General features: G+C 45.0%; 1 protein-coding gene across 1 annotated transcript in view; it reads left to right on the top strand.

Annotated features, from left to right (window-relative positions):
* Positions 1-15,174, top strand: part of MRPL3 (mitochondrial ribosomal protein L3) — a 159,235-nt gene extending 144,061 nt beyond the window's left edge. The window contains exon 10 of the mRNA XM_077491510.1: positions 14,729-15,174. Coding sequence (XP_077347636.1) covers positions 14,729-14,878 — 150 coding nt within the window. The 3' untranslated portion in view covers positions 14,879-15,174. The remainder of the gene's footprint in view (positions 1-14,728) is intronic.
* Positions 15,175-15,446: the final 272 nt, after the last annotated feature.

Raw genomic sequence — 15,446 nt, 5'->3', positions numbered from 1 at the left:
TCCCCCTCATTAAACACACTGTATATAGCTGGTTGCTAAGGAGGGGGCCCAGGAAGCCAGTCGCCACATCCCTAATAATTGATGAGTCATCAGCTGTAAGCAGGGTTTCCCGCTGACAGCTAAATGTAAAAAAAAATAGAAGACATTTCCGGCAAAAGAAAATTTGCGAAAAAAAAATGGAGTGGGATCCCCCCTCCCCAGGTCCATACCAGACCCTTATCCGAGCATGCAGCTAGGCAGGACAGGAAAGGGAGGGGATGAGCAAGGCCCCCCTGTACCATATCAGGCCGCATGCCCCCAACATAGGGGGTGGGTTCTTTAGGGCAGGGGGGGCTCTGCACCTCCCCACTCCAAAAAACCATGCCCCCATGTTGATGGCCAGGGTTGTCGGGGGTCTGTGGGCAGGGAGCTTATCAGAATGTGTATTGTGTACATACTACCCTACCCATTCACTGAAAAGGCAGTGAAATATTTTTTTTAAAAAAGCAGTTTTTTGACAATTCCTTTATTATTCGCTCTGTCTTCTCCCAGTGCCTCTCCGCCGCCATCACTCCCAGTGCCTTCTCCCGCCGCTGGTTACCCACTAAAAAAATTAAAAGGCCGCTTTTCTTCTGTTGCTGTCTTCCTCTGTTGTGTTGTCATAGGCTGTCTGGCATCTGTTATATAGCCATGGGGTGTGGCCATCAGATAACGTCACCTGGAGTGCCCCCTCCCGTGTGTCACAAGGGCATGCCCTCCGGGTGACATCATCGGATAGCAACGCCATGGCTATATAACAGATGCCAGACAGCAGACAACAACACAGCAAAGGAAGAGGGCAAGAGAAGAACAGCGGCTTTTTTAGCAGGTATTCGGCGTTGGCGAGTAAGAAAATGGCGGTAGTGTGAGAGAAGGCATCGGGAGAGATGCCAGTGGAGAGAGGAAGAGAAGGAGCTAGTAATAAAGAAATTGTCAAAAACCTGTTCCTTTTTTTTTTTTTTTTTTTATTAAAGCATTTCACTGCCTTTTTGGTGAATGGGTGGGGGTAGTATGTACCTGATACTCATTCATATGGGGGGGCCCGGGATCTTAGGGCTCCTTGATTCCGATAAGCGCCCCACCCGCAGACCATGACAACCACCAGTCAGGGTTGTCGGGAATAGACCCTTGTCAACATCTGTGCAAGATGCTTTAGCATGGGGGAGGCGCAGAGCCCCCCCCCCTACGCCAAAGCACCCCTCCCTCATGTCATGTTATAATGCATACTGCCTAGTATTTGATTTGATATGGGATTTGTACTGCGCCGAATGCGCATCTAGGCGCACAGAGACCCTAAAATCAAGTTGAGATTTCCAATAGAACATTAAAAAAAGCCTAGGGTACCCAATATGAAAGAATGAAAGCGGTAAAGTAAAACGGAGATAAACCGGGGGGGGGGGGGGGGGGGCTAACCCTCCAGGTGGGGGAGGAAAAAGAGCATACAAAATCCATGTTCTTTATACGATTCCTATTCTTCATCAGATTATCTGTAGGCCTGGATAAAGACGAAGGTTTTAAACCCTTCCTGAAACTAAGGAGGGACAGTAAAATCCTTAGAGATGTTGGAAGGGAGTTCCACAGCTCATTGCCCTTTGTAAGCAGGGGCCTGTTACTAGTAAATTTTAGTCTGCTGATTGTCGGTTCTGTGAGAAGTAAGTTGGCCGATCGGAGTGGTTTTGACGGTACATAGTGAGAGGCCCATTCAGACAGATAAATTGGGCCCAGTTTCTGGTGTGCCCTATACATATAGCACATTGCCTTGAATAGTACTCGCTTGGCGCTAGGAAGCCAGTGCAGTTTTTCCAGAACGGGAGAGATCTGGTCTGTTCTGGCACATCTGGAGACCAGGCGAGCAGTTTGATTCTGAATTGCTTACAATTTTCTTTGCCAGCTCAATGGAAGTCCAAAAAAAAGATGTCGAAGCAATCCAACCAGAAATGCACAAGGGTTGTACAAGAGTTAGCCGGTTTTTGTGTGAAAACAGATCTTTAATTTTCCGGAGTCTCTGTATATATAAGTTGGAGTTATTGCCGGCGTTGGGATGGGGTAGAATGAAGTGGGCCAGGCCAAGAGAAAATTGGTGGTTGATTGAGGGCCCACCAGCATCACCTTGGTCTTTGCTTCATTAAGGCCTAGCTTGTTATCGGCCATCCATTTTTAAATGTGAAAGAGTCCATTTCTCAGTTGTAGGTGCATATTTGGCCAATCGTCCGCATCAGCCAGAATCTGCGTAGATCTGGCATGCTAGTTTGTAGCAATGATGTCAGCGAGTGGGCGCATATAGAAGTTGAATAGCAGGGGAGACAATGCCGAGCCCTGCTGGACTCCATAGAGAAGTGGTTCAATTGGCGAGCTGCATGCGTTCATCTGCACTTGATGGGTCCTGACAGTGAGAGAGGAGTTAATCCAACGGAGGACAGTGCCACTACATCCAAAAAGTTATTTCATGCGGTCTTCCAGAATTTGATGATCAATAGTCAAAGACTGCGGAGAGGTCCAGCAGCACCAAGGCCTTGATTCTTAACTCAAATTCATCTAGGTTTCTAAAGCCAGAATTCCGATTTCTCTCTCTTCATTTACTAGGAGTGGCTGTCCCTGATGGTAGTCATAGCATGTTTTAAAGTCTTCGACTGTTATATTTGTTAGTTTCCGAAATGGAGCAGATTTTGTCATACAATTTCCTTTGGAGATTTTTATTGGTGAAAAATCCAAGAGGTTAAAGGTGACCAGACTATGGTCTGACCACCCCACCTCATGTGCTTTAACATTGAAAACTTCCACGTCATGAGTAAAAGGGGCATCTAGCATATGGCCCTTTGTGTGTGTGTGTAATCATGATGGATGCCAGTGTTAAGTGGAGGCCATCTAGGTCACCTATGAGGTCCTGGGAGTTACAGCTTGTGTCATCCTCCAGCCTACATATTCATGTCTCCATGGAGGACGACACAATCTGATTGTAGACACAGGGACATCATTAGTTCAGGTAAGTCAGCATGGAAAGTCCCTGCTAGGCCAGGTATGGTTCTTGCTCTCACTAGCCCCCTCCCTTTCCTGACCTGTATGGCTGCAGACTTGTATAAGGGTCTGGTATCGATTTTGGGTTTTTGTATTTTTTTTTACATTTAAAATTTAGCTGTCAGTCCTTAACAGATTACAGCAAGTGTCTTTTTTTTTTTTTTTTTTTTTTTATCCCCCCATTTTTACTTTAAACTGACCTCTTTTGCATTTCATATGTATCTAAAATAAATCATAATAAAAAGTTACATTTTCCCTTTAAAGGAATGTTCCGTTTTCAGGACCCCTCAAATTTTGATACTGAGTCTTTTAAAGTGGAATTTATTTTGTATTTTTGCACTAACTGAAAAAAGGAGTAAGGCCCTAATTATAAAGGATTCACTGTGTAAATGTTTGCCGGATATTATCCATCTGCGTTTTATGGCATTCGAATATCATTTCAATTTCATATTAAGATTTGGTCTGTAAGTAATTGGTGCATTTTATTGGCCAAAATGTGTTTAAATTTAAATGTGATGGGTGAATCTCTATTATGCTGTATGCGTATGCGGATAAGCAAATCTTGTTTAATTTTAATTATGACAGGTTAATCTTGTTTGTAAATGGAATTGTTCTATCATCTTGTATGCTGATAGACAAATACTTGAAAATGGTACCTGGATACTGTATGAATGTCCAGCAAACTTTCATTTAAAAATGGACCCCACGGTGTTCTGTATAAAAACGGCATACTTTCAGTTGGAATTCTCCTATAACCTAGAACTAGTGGAGGAGCAGCAACCCGGTGATGTGTTTTTTAAGACATCAAGTTGTTGATCTGCAAACCACTTGAATCCAAGGACAGGGGCGATTCGGCCCAGTGCCATTTTAAGACAGCACCAGGACTTGGGGGTTCTCTTAGTGCCCAGCTGGCGCCCATCACTAAGCCCAGTAGCTGAAGAGATTTTTTTGTAATTTTTTTTGGTTGAGGAACATTTCCCAGCTTGACTACAAAATTGCTTTAGTTGGTAGAATAAAGTCACTTGAACCAGACTCTCTGGTGATATAGTTGCTTGTTCTGTTCTCAAATAAAGGCAGTTTAAAGTGATTGTAAAGTCTTGTTTTTTTATTAAAAATAATAAACACAGGGCTCAAAATTTCTAGTCCTGAGCCACTAGCCAGACCTTAAGAGTTACTCCCCAGTCGCCAACAGTTGCCCCTACCCTACCCTGCCCCGCCCCTAGGTCCGCCCCTAAACACGCTCTCTTAAATTATCTCATGAACTAACAATTTCTTTAACAATATTAACATAAAGCATATCAGTACGCATCAGTGCAGCCTTATCGGTGTATTTATTTTTATTTATTTCAGGTACTTACGCAGTGTTTTACATATACTTTATACATTCACATCAGTCCCTACCCTCAAGGAGCTTACAAGCTACGGTCCCTAACACGCATTCATACATACTAGGGCCAGTTTAGACCATATCCGATTAACCTAATGTCTTTATAGAGAGTGGGAGGAAACTGGAGTACCCGGAGGAAAGCCATGCAGGTACAGGGAGAACATGCAAACTCCAGGCAGATGGTGTCGTAGTCAGGATTCAAACCAGCGACCCTTTTTGCTGCTAGGTGAAAGTGCTAGCCACTACATCACTGTGCTGTCCGTCAGGAGCTACACCCAGTAGTGCAGCTTATCAGGTCTGCCTCATCAATGCAGTGTATTATTTCCCACCAGTGCAGCCTACCATTGCCCACCAATGCAGCCTACTATTGCCCACCGGTGCAGCCTACCATTCTCTCCTCTTTGGATGACTGACTTTGACAGCAGCGGGAGCCAGTGGCACCATGCTGCTGTTTCAGCCATTGAGCAGGGGAGTCCCGGGCAACCGAGACAATCCTACAACATCGATGGATAGAGATGGGGCTCAAGTAAGTATTGGGGGGGCTGAGGGGTCTGTTGCACACAGAAGTTTTTTTATCTTTATGCATAGAATGCATTCAGATAAAAAAAAAACTTTTGACTTAAAGGCCTCATGTACACAGGGCAGTTGAAAATCTTCTCTGAATGCTGAAAACTGACAGCTGATAAACTACAGTGAAAAACCTCAGTTTAACAGCTTTTACATTCTGGGTTTAGAAGCTTTTTAAATCTAACCTCCGGGGACCCACCCAAATGTGTGTGTCTCTCTCTCTCTGTCTCTGTCTCTGTCTCTGTCTCTCTGTCTGTCTCTCTGTCTCTCTCTCTCTCTCTGACAGTTCTCTCTCTCTCTCTCTCTCTCTCTGACAGTCTCTCTCTCTCTCTCTCTCTCTCACAGTCTCTCTCTCTCTCTCTCTCTCTCTCTCTCTCTCTCTGACAGTCTCTCTCTCTCTCTCTCTCTCTCTCTCTCTCTCTGACAGTCTCTCTCTCTCTCTCTCTCTCTGACAGTCTCTCTCTCTCTCTCTCTCTCTCTCTCTCTGACAGTCTCTCTCTCTCTCTCTCTCTCTCTGACAGTCTCTCTCTCTCTCTCTCTCTCTCTCTGACAGTCTCTCTCTCTCTCTCTCTCTCTCTCTCTCTCTCTGACAGTCTCTCTCTCTCTCTCTCTCTCTGACAGTCTCTCTCTCTCTCTCTCTCTCTCTCTGACAGTCTCTCTCTCTCTCTCTCTCTCTCTGACAGTCTCTCTCTCTCTCTCTCTCTCTGACACAGTCTCTCTCTCTCTCTCTCTGACAGTCTCTCTCTCTCTCTCTCTGACAGTCTCTCTCTCTCTCTCTCTGACAGTCTCTCTCTCTCTCTCTCTGACAGTCTCTCTCTCTCTCTCTCTCTCTCTCTCTCCTCTCTCTCTCTCTCTCTCTCTCTCTCTCTCTCTCTCCTCTCTCTCTCTGTCTCTCTCTCTGTCTCTCTCTCTCTGACAGTCTCTCTCTCTCTCTCTCTCTCTCTCTCTCTCTCTCTCTCTTGACCGTCTCTCTCTCTCTCTCTCTCCTGACAGTCTCTCTCTCTCTCTCTCTCTGACAGTCTCTCTCTCTCTCTTCTGACAGTCTCTCTCCTCTTCTCTTCTCTCTCTCTCTGACAGTCTCTCTCTCTCTCTCTCTGACAGTCTCTCTCTCTCTCTGACAGTCTCTCTCTCTGTCTCTCTCTCTCTGACAGTCTCTCTCTCTGTCTCTCTCTCTGACAGTCTCTCTCTCTGTCTCTCTCTCTCTGACAGTCTCTCTCTCTGTCTCTCTCTCTGACAGTCTGTCTCTCTCTCTGACAGTCTCTCTCTCTGTCTCTCTCTCTGACAGTCTCTCTCTCTGTCTCTCTCTCTCTCTCTCTCTCTCTCTCTCTCTCTCTGACAGCCCCCTCTCTCACAGCCCCCCTCTCTCTTTCTCTCTCTCTCTGACAGCCCCCCTCTCTCTCTCTCATCCCCCTCTCTCTCTGACAGCCCCCCTCTCTCTCTGACAGCCCCCCTCTCTCTCTGACAGCCCCCCTCTCTCTCTCACAGCCCCCCCCCCTCTCTCTCTCTCACAGCCCCCCCCTCTCTCTCTCTCACAGCCCCCCCCCTCTCTCTCTCACAGCCCCCCCCCTCTCTCTCTCTCCCTCTCTCTCTCTTCTCTGACAGCCCCCCTCTCTCTCTCTCTCTCTCTCTCTCTCTTTCTCTGACAGCCCCCCCTCTCTCTCTCTCTCTCTCTCTCTCTCTCTCTCTCTCTCTGACAGCCCCCCTCTCTCTCTCTCTCTCTCTCTCTCTGACAGCCCCCCCCTCTCTCTCTCTCTCTCTCTCTCTCTCTCTGACAGCCCCCCCCTCTCTCTCTCTCTCTCTCTCTCTCTCTTTCTCTCTCTCTCTGAAAGTCTCTCTCTCTCTCTTTCTCTCTCTGACAGTCTCTCTCTGCCGTCCTCTCTCTCTCTCTCTGCCAGTGTCTCTCTGCCTTAGGCCTCATGTACACTGCTGCTTGTAAATGGACGTTCAGAAGCAGTTGGGTATTTTTTTCAGCTGCCCTTGAACTCTCCTCTGTTTTATGTTATCAGTACATGTACACAGGTTACTTTATAGTGGTGAGAGAGGGAGAGAGAGACAGGCACAAAGAGAGAGAGGCAGGCAGAGAAACAGGTACACAGAGCGAGAGAGACAGGCATTCTCTTCTGTCACAGAATAGCTGAAATAGTTAATACTACTTGTTTTTCCTGCATTGTGAACATTTGGGAGGGTCTCCTGAGGTTATATTTAAAAAAGCTTCTAACCTCAACTGCTGCTAAACTCAGTTGTCAGTTTCCAGCGTTCAGAGGAGATTTTTAACTACCCTGTGAACATGAGGCCTTATGGCGCGTACACGACCGGACGGCAGACTAGATCCAACGGAATCAGTCCGTTGGACAATCTGATCGTGTGTGGGCTAATCCAATCATTTTTCATTAAAAGAAATCAAACGGACCTAGAAATAAAACATGTTTCAAATCTGTCCGACTGACTCAATTCCTATCAGGAAAACCGTTCGTCTGTGTACTAGTCCGATGAACCAAACACGACGCAAGGGAAGCTATTGGCTACTGGCTATTGAACTTTGTTTTTTGGTCCCGCTTTACGTCATCATGTTCAAAGCGAACGGACTTTCGAACAGACTTAGTCCATTCGTGTGTGTCCAAGTCCGTTTGGAAAGTCCGTTGGGAAGACCGTTGGACCTAGTCTCCCAGAAAGTCCGGTCGTGTACTGCTTGAGGCAACATTGGCGATTATAAATATGCACGATTTTAAAGCACCCCAGTCTCCACTGGGACCATATTATTTATATATGTGTGTGTGTGTGTGTAATATATATATATATATATATATATATATATATATATATATGTGTGTGCAGGTTGCTGCACTTAAAAATTTGTTGCTTTATTCCATCAACTCTTTGGAAAAAGATTACAAAGCAAGTAGAGTCATTCCAGACAAAATCGTTACAATCATCTGTTCAGACAAAGATTAAGTTTCGGGCTGATTTGTTTGCGCCCTTCCTTAGATCAGTCAGAACACATCTGAAGGTTTTCACCACAATCATCTACTTTATATGTGTTTTATATTTTATATATATATATACACACACACACACACACACACACACACACACACACACACACACACACACACACACACACACACACACACACACACACACACACGGATTGAACCATTTCTGTAGGCAATTCTTGTATGTTTGTGATCATTTGGTGTGCTGTTTGTTGCAGTGTTTGCATGGCATTATTTTTAGCCTTCCAGGGTTCTGTAGTTGTCATCGTGCCTTATAGAGAAATACATTTGTTGCATTCACAAGCATATGAAAGTTCCTGACCTGACCTCTGGCAGCTGGGAAAAGTGGCTTCCCTTTGCTGTTGCATTCTAGGCAGTCGGGTCTTGGGAGCTGCAAAGAGACACAGCTGTAGAGATTGCTGTGGATTGTAACAATACAAAAAAAACTGCTTTTGTTCAGATTTTCCTCTATGGAATGTGCTAATCCTCCAACAGAACATAAAGCTGTTGAATATAAATTATTGCTGTGATACTGCTAAGATTACTGTAGTGACAGGCTTATTTAAACTAAAGTGTATCTTTAGAAAAGTGTTTTTTATTTTTTATTTTATTTAGTTTTTTTAGGTTTTCAAGCAAGTTAACAAAAATATATACGTTTTCAAAATGCTGTGAATTAAGAAAGCTTTTAGAAATAGAATTGTTAATAGTTTATTTTTTATCAATTGCAATGAACTAAAAAAAGAAAAGTGAACAGAAGATCTGTGGTTAGTTCTCCAAGATGTTTAGAACAACCTACCTGCCGAGTTCCTTCAAAAACTGTAATGTCCCGTACACACGATCAGAATTTTGGTTGGAAAAAGCTCTAATGGTTTTCCCGACAAAATTCCGATGGGATTTTGCTCAAGCTGTCTTGCATACAAGCGGTCACACCAAATGCCGACTGTCAAGAACGCAGTGATGTACAACACATACGACGGGACTAGAAAAAGGAAGTTCAATAGCCAGTAGCCAATATCTTCTTTCTCGTAGTTTAATCTGAGCATGCGTGAGTTTTTGCGCTTTGGAATTGCATACACAGGATCGGAAATTTCCGAGAACCTGCTCTTAATCTTTTGCTGGCGGAAATTCAGCCAACAAAATTCCGATGGAGCATACACATGGTCGCACTTTCCGACGAAAAGCTCTCATTGTTCTTTTGCCGGCCGAAATGCCAACCGTGTGTACGCGGCATCAGTGTACCTAGAAGAATTTATGCTGTTTTGAAGCCAAAAGAGTGGCCACACTAAATGTTGATTTGATTTGGATTCATGTTCTGTTCTCTCACTTTTCCATTTTGTAAATTATAAAAAAAAAGAACCAAAGTATATCTTATTTAAAGCATTCTTACTGCATTTCTTCCCACCTGCCTAAAACTACAGTACTATGTGTATATGTCCTGTTTTAAGATCCATGTTTTAAACGAAGAATAGTAATCCTCTGGACATCTAGGGAAATGGGTATCTGGCAAGTGGAGGGAGAGAGAATTAACAAGATGAAGAGCAGAAAATAATGATGGATGAGGGGCTGGGGGCTTCACTGCCAGCTCGCGGAAACCACATAGTTCAAAGAATGGTGGGCTCACATTGTGAAGAGTAAGCAATCAAAATCCATTATTAAGTAGTGCATGTGATCCAGGTATCCCAGATTTTGAGTTTGGGCAGCGGGTTTCTCAACAGGCATGCCAAGGTTAGTGGGGATATAGGTTTCTTGAAAGGAATGGTCTGTTCTTTCCAGGACATAGGGATTGTATGCGTCACAGTGAGAAAGACATGTATAAGTTTGACAGAATTCTGTTGAGTCGGCAAGTGGTTAAAAACACACCTAAGCTAAAAACAAAGGTGTGCTTATGCCTCGTACACACGATCAAACAATCCGGTGGAAAAGTCCGGCGGACTCAAGTCCACCGGACAATCGTGTGTGGGCTCCGGCAGACTTTTTTTTACCCAAAAGTCTGGCGGACTAAAAGTATTTTTGCACTCCAATCTGTCCGCCGGACTCGCATTTCGCGCACAATCCGGCCGTGTGTGTGCCAGTCCACCGTACTTTTGAAATGAACTGACTTTTCCCGCCCGGAGAAAAGTCCGCTCATTTTGAGTGCGTCTCCAGGTAGCCGGGGCCAGCGAAGGAGGCGTCGCTGGCCTCGTCACCTGGTATGGACTTAAAGGGGAACCTATCATATCAGACCCTTATCCGAGCACGCTACCCGGCCGGCCAGGAAAGGGGGTGGGGACGAGCGAGCGCCCCCCCTCCTGAGCCGTACCAGGCCGCGTGCCCTCAACATGGGGGGTGCCGCGCCGCCTCCCCCACCCCAAAGCACCTCGTCCCCATGTTGATGAGGACAAGGGCCTCTTCCCGACAACCCTGGTTGTCGGGGTCTGCGGGCAGGGGGCTTATCGGAATCCGGGAGCCCCCTTTAATAAGGGGGCCCCCGGATACCGGTCCCCCACCCTATGTGAATGAGTATGGGGTACAATGTACTCCTACCCATTCACCTGTGGAAAAAAAGTAAAAAAAAAACACAACACACAAGGGTTAAAATAGTTTATTGCACAGCTCCGAGGGTCTTCTGTCCTTCGGGGGTCTTCTCGCCGGACTCCTCCGCTATCTTCTGCTAGCTCTTTTACTAGCGGAGGAGCCTGGCTTTCTTCTTTGCCGTCGCCCTCTTCTTCCGACTTTGGGGGTCTTGTCCCCCTCTTCGGGGGTCTTGTCCCCCTCTTTGGTTCTTGCCGGGCCACCGCTTGTAAAAGAGCTAGAAGAAGGCACCGGCAAGAAGAACCGAAGAGGGGGACAAGACCCCCAAAGAGGGGGACAAGACCCCCGAAGTCGGAAGAAGAGGGCGGCGGCGAAGAAGAAAGCCGGGCTCCTCTGCTAGTAAACGAGCTAGCAGAAGATAATGGAGGAGTCCGGTGAGAAGACCCCCGAAGACGGACAGAAGACCCCTGGAGCTGTGCAATAAACTATTTTAACCCTTGTGTGTTGTGTTTTTTTTTTTACTTTTTTTTTTCCACAGGTGAATGGGTAGGGGTACATTGGTCTTGTCCCGGTCTTCTGTCGCCGTCTTCTGTTCTGCTCTTCTTTTCTTCTCTTCAGATGTTGCCTCCGCTCACAATGGCAGGGGCGCGGCGACTTATATAGGGACATCACCGGATGATGTCCCCGCCCATTATGATGTCACAGTCCCAGAGGATGCTGGGACCGTGACATCATAATGGGCGGGGATATCATCCGGCGACATCCCTATATAAGTTACCGCGCCCCGTGTCCCTGCCATTGTGAGCGGAGGCAGCGACGAGGCAACATTTGAAGAGAAGGAAAGAACAAAAGACGGTGACAGAAGACCGGGCCACCGCTTGTAAAAGAGCTAGAAGAAGGCGCAGTGGCCCGGCAAGAAGAACCGAAGAGGGGGACAAGACCCCCGAAGTCGGAAGAAGAGGGCGGCAGCGAAAGCCGGGCTCCTCCGCTAGTAAAAGAGCTAGCAGAAGATAGCGGAGGAGTCCAGCGAGAAGACCCCCGAAGACGGACAGAAGACCCCCGGAGCTGTGCAATAAACTATTTTAACCCTTGTGTGTTGTGTTTTTTTTTTTTTACTTTTTTTTCACAGGTGAATGGGTAGGGGTACATTGTACCCCATACTCATTCACATAGGGTGGGGGGCCGGTATCCGGGGGCCCCCTTATTAAAGGGGGCTCCCGGATTTCGATAAGCCCCCCGCAGACCCCGACAACCCAACGGCCAGGGTTGTCGGGAAGAGGCCCTTGTCCTCATCAACATGAGGGCAAGGTGCTTTGGGGTGGGAGGGGCCGCGCGGCCTCACCCTCTTTCCTGGCCGGCTGGGTAGCGTGCTCGGATAAGGGTCTGATATGGTCCTAGGGGGGACCCCATGCCGTTTTTTCGGCGTAGGGGTTCCCCTTTAAGTCCATACCAGGTGACGGGGCCAGCGACGCCTCCTTCGCTGGCCCCGGCTACCTGGAGACGCGCTCAAAGTGAGTGGACTTTCCTCCACGTGTGTGGGCGAGTCCGTTCATTTCAAAAGTAGGGCGGATAGTCTGGCGGACTTAGTACGCCGTATTAGTCCGCTGAAAAAGTGCTGTGTGTGGGCAAGTAGCTCCTTCGGAAAGTCCGCCAGATAGTCTGCTACGTGTGTACGCGGCATTAGTCCACTAACCTCTATCAGTCCATTAGTCATCTTTTGCTTGTGCAGCCTCTTTATGTCTTTGGAGTGCAGATAAGGACAGCTGAGGAAGGAATTTAATGTAGATATCTAATTGTGGTAATTTTGTTGTGCTTAGTTCTTAAGGCCTCGGGGAGAACTAATATTACTCTGAGAGCATTCTGCTGTACCATAATATTTTTTCTTAATGTTCTCTTACCCAGGCCTAGCTTATTTGCTTATATTCTTCTAGGTATATTCAATATTTCAAGCCCCCTATTCCTTTGCAATCCCCACATCTCATTTATAAAAGACGTATGCAGTAACATCTTCTGCTCTGCTGTAGAATTTCTGAAGAGGCCATAGAAGCACAGTGTGCAATACTTTAGGAAATCTCACTAAAGGAGACAAAAAGCTTCTCAAATGATTCACAGGGCACGATTCCAGCAGCAGAGCACTGCGACATACAACAAAGGAAATGTGAGGCTAAGGAAATGCCCAGAGCAGGATTTAGGTATACAAGTAATCCAGCTTAAAGTATTGTTCAGAAAGCCTTCCATCTCCTGTAGTAAAAAAAAAAAGAAAAACGAAGCCTGGAATACAAATCAGAGTTCAGAGACCATCTCCACAGATAAAACGTACTTGTATTTGTGGCCACTGCTTAGAATCAGACAAACTGCCACTGATAAGTACATGTTTGAGTCTAAGGTTTTGTGATGCCCTTCATAAAACTGCATTTCCCCACTAAAATAATTTGCATCCTTTTTTTACAGGTTTTGTATGTCTATCACACTCCGTACTCAGCTGCACAAATATTTCTTTACTGACCTTTGTATATCTGCAAATAATAAAGCATTTGCACGCTCCTTATAAAATTGTACCCTAAAATAAGCTTGCAACTACAGGCAGTCCCCAGATTACGAACAGGATAGGGACTGCCGGTTTGTTCTTAAGTCGAAAATGTTCGTAAGTCGAACGTGCATGCGCAGAACAGCAGAGACATTTTCCGATGTTTTTCGATGTTCTTTCAAGTAGCCGCACATGCGCAGACATCATTTTCTGATGTCAAAAAGTGGCTGTGCATGTGCAGAACGTCAGAGACGTCCCGTTCGTAAGTAGGAGTCGGGACGTTCATAACTCGGGAACTGCCTGTACTATAATGTTATATAACCTAAATCTCAAACTATATCAAGTGCAGTGCTAAATTCTACTAATTCCTTTAACAGTGCAATGTAATGTGATTCATTAAAGTATAAGGTGACACGGATGTCTCTTATAGCTTCAAAGAAATACATTTTAGTGCAATATAGCACAACTTGGAAAAAGTGCAAATGTCCATTATATTCGAAAATGTAAAACAAATAGATTTCCTATGCAATCCATGACAATATACATTAATACAATTAAATATATATATAATATACTATAAGTATCTAATTCTACTCCAGCTTTAATAGAGAGCCTTTTCCCTACCGGGGGTTAACATACACGGATGCAGGTCCGCTTTAGACACAGAAGAATAAGAGATTTCCTAGCAGTTAGTCTAATGCCACGTACACACGACTGGACTTTTTGACAGCAAAGGTCCAACGGAACAAGTCCGTTGGACAATTCGATCTTGTGTGGGCTCCATCGGACCTTTGCTTGCCAAAAATCCGGCGGACTTTAGAAATAAAACATGTTTTAAATTTTTCCACCGGAACTCAGCGGGACTGAGAAATCCATTCGCGTGTATGCTAGTCCGACGGACAAAAACCGACGCTAGGGCAGCTATTGGCTACTGGATATGAACTTCCTTATTCTAGTCCGGTCGTATGTCATCACGTTTGAATCCGTCGGACTTTGGTGTGATTGTGTGTGACCAAGTCCGTTCATTTGGAAAGTCCGTCGGAACTCTGCCGAAAGTCAGTCGGAAAGACAGTCGCCGCCGACGGCACGCTCGCGATGGCAGGGCAGCAAATTTAAAGGGACGTACAGGTACGCCCATTTGCCTGCCCGTGCCATTCTGCCGACGTACATCGGCAGAATGTACGTCGGTCGGGAAGTGGTTAAGCTGACTACGGTAAACTATAATCTGGCTACTATGGGTACTTTGCACAGGAGCCCTGCTCTTTGCTGTGCATTACTCTCCAGTAGGCTTGTCCATGTCAATAACATTAGGAAATAGATTTTTTGCCCACAGACACATCAATTTGTTTTCTAATTTGTGCTAGAAAAAAATGACTATTGGCATTCAGTTGCTATGATTTCATGCAGGCTTCACCTTTCAAATTTTGCCCCCAATTTAATGAGGAGAAATGTGCATAGCTACCAGTCAGCGTCTATCTTTCATTTTTGTATCTTAACTAAAGAAGCTGAAGTTTTAAATTTAAGTAATATTGTACAAAACCTTAATTGTTTTTAAGGTTGCATGCCTTTCTTTTATAGATTATTAAACCCAGTTAATTATGGCTGTAAATTATCCAAAACAGATGCAGAGGTTTGGTCAACTTATGTGTAAAATAAAGACATTTATTTGGTTGATAATCAAATGTCATCCTTTCCCATCCTATTTTCTAGGTCACTGACACAAAACTCTTTGTCAAACAAAAAGGCTTTGAAAACCTTCCATTTCCTACTTTTTTCGCTGATGGAGATGAAGAGTTGCCAGAAGACCTTTATGATGATGAAGTGTTCCAGTTCAATGAACCCTCTGTCGAATACTCTTAGCATTTCTGACATCTCCATTCCTATAGGTGTTGTCATCAATCACAGTGCTTACTGAATAAGGTGCCCAGGTTACAGAAAGGATTCCCTCCCATTGCCGCCAGTCTTATCCTGAAAGACACAAGGGCATAAACATGTTTTTCATATTGAACGCAACTACAATGGTTTCTGTACCTACAATTTGCTTTATATTGTTATGGATCTTGTGGATCCACAGGGCTTTTCTAAATCACTTGTGTCATGACTTAACATTATCCGGTATGACATGTTTTTTTGAAATAAAGACTTGTTTAACCATTTTTGGACTTTATTCATTAAATAGCTTGTTTGCTTGCCTACTGGAGAAGATACTCCAATTATGTTTCTAATTTTATTAATAAGTCAGGAGATCCAAGTTGTAGTTTTAATTAGTATCTGCAGACATAATTATATTCCTTCTCAAACTAAGCTAATGGTGGTTCTGATAAAAAAAATAGAAGCCTGACTGAAGTATTACACCTTTTAATCTCCTTGTGATCCTATACTAACTCATTTATTTAGTTTCTGAAATAACTCTGCTCTCCAATTTTTC

The sequence above is a fragment of the Lithobates pipiens genome, unplaced genomic scaffold, assembly GCF_037356315.1.
Source record: "Lithobates pipiens isolate NorthernLeopardFrog02 unplaced genomic scaffold, aLitPip1_a1.2 Scaffold_19, whole genome shotgun sequence".
NCBI lineage: Eukaryota > Metazoa > Chordata > Amphibia > Anura > Ranidae > Lithobates > Lithobates pipiens.
This window is presented reverse-complemented; position numbering and strand designations above follow the sequence as displayed.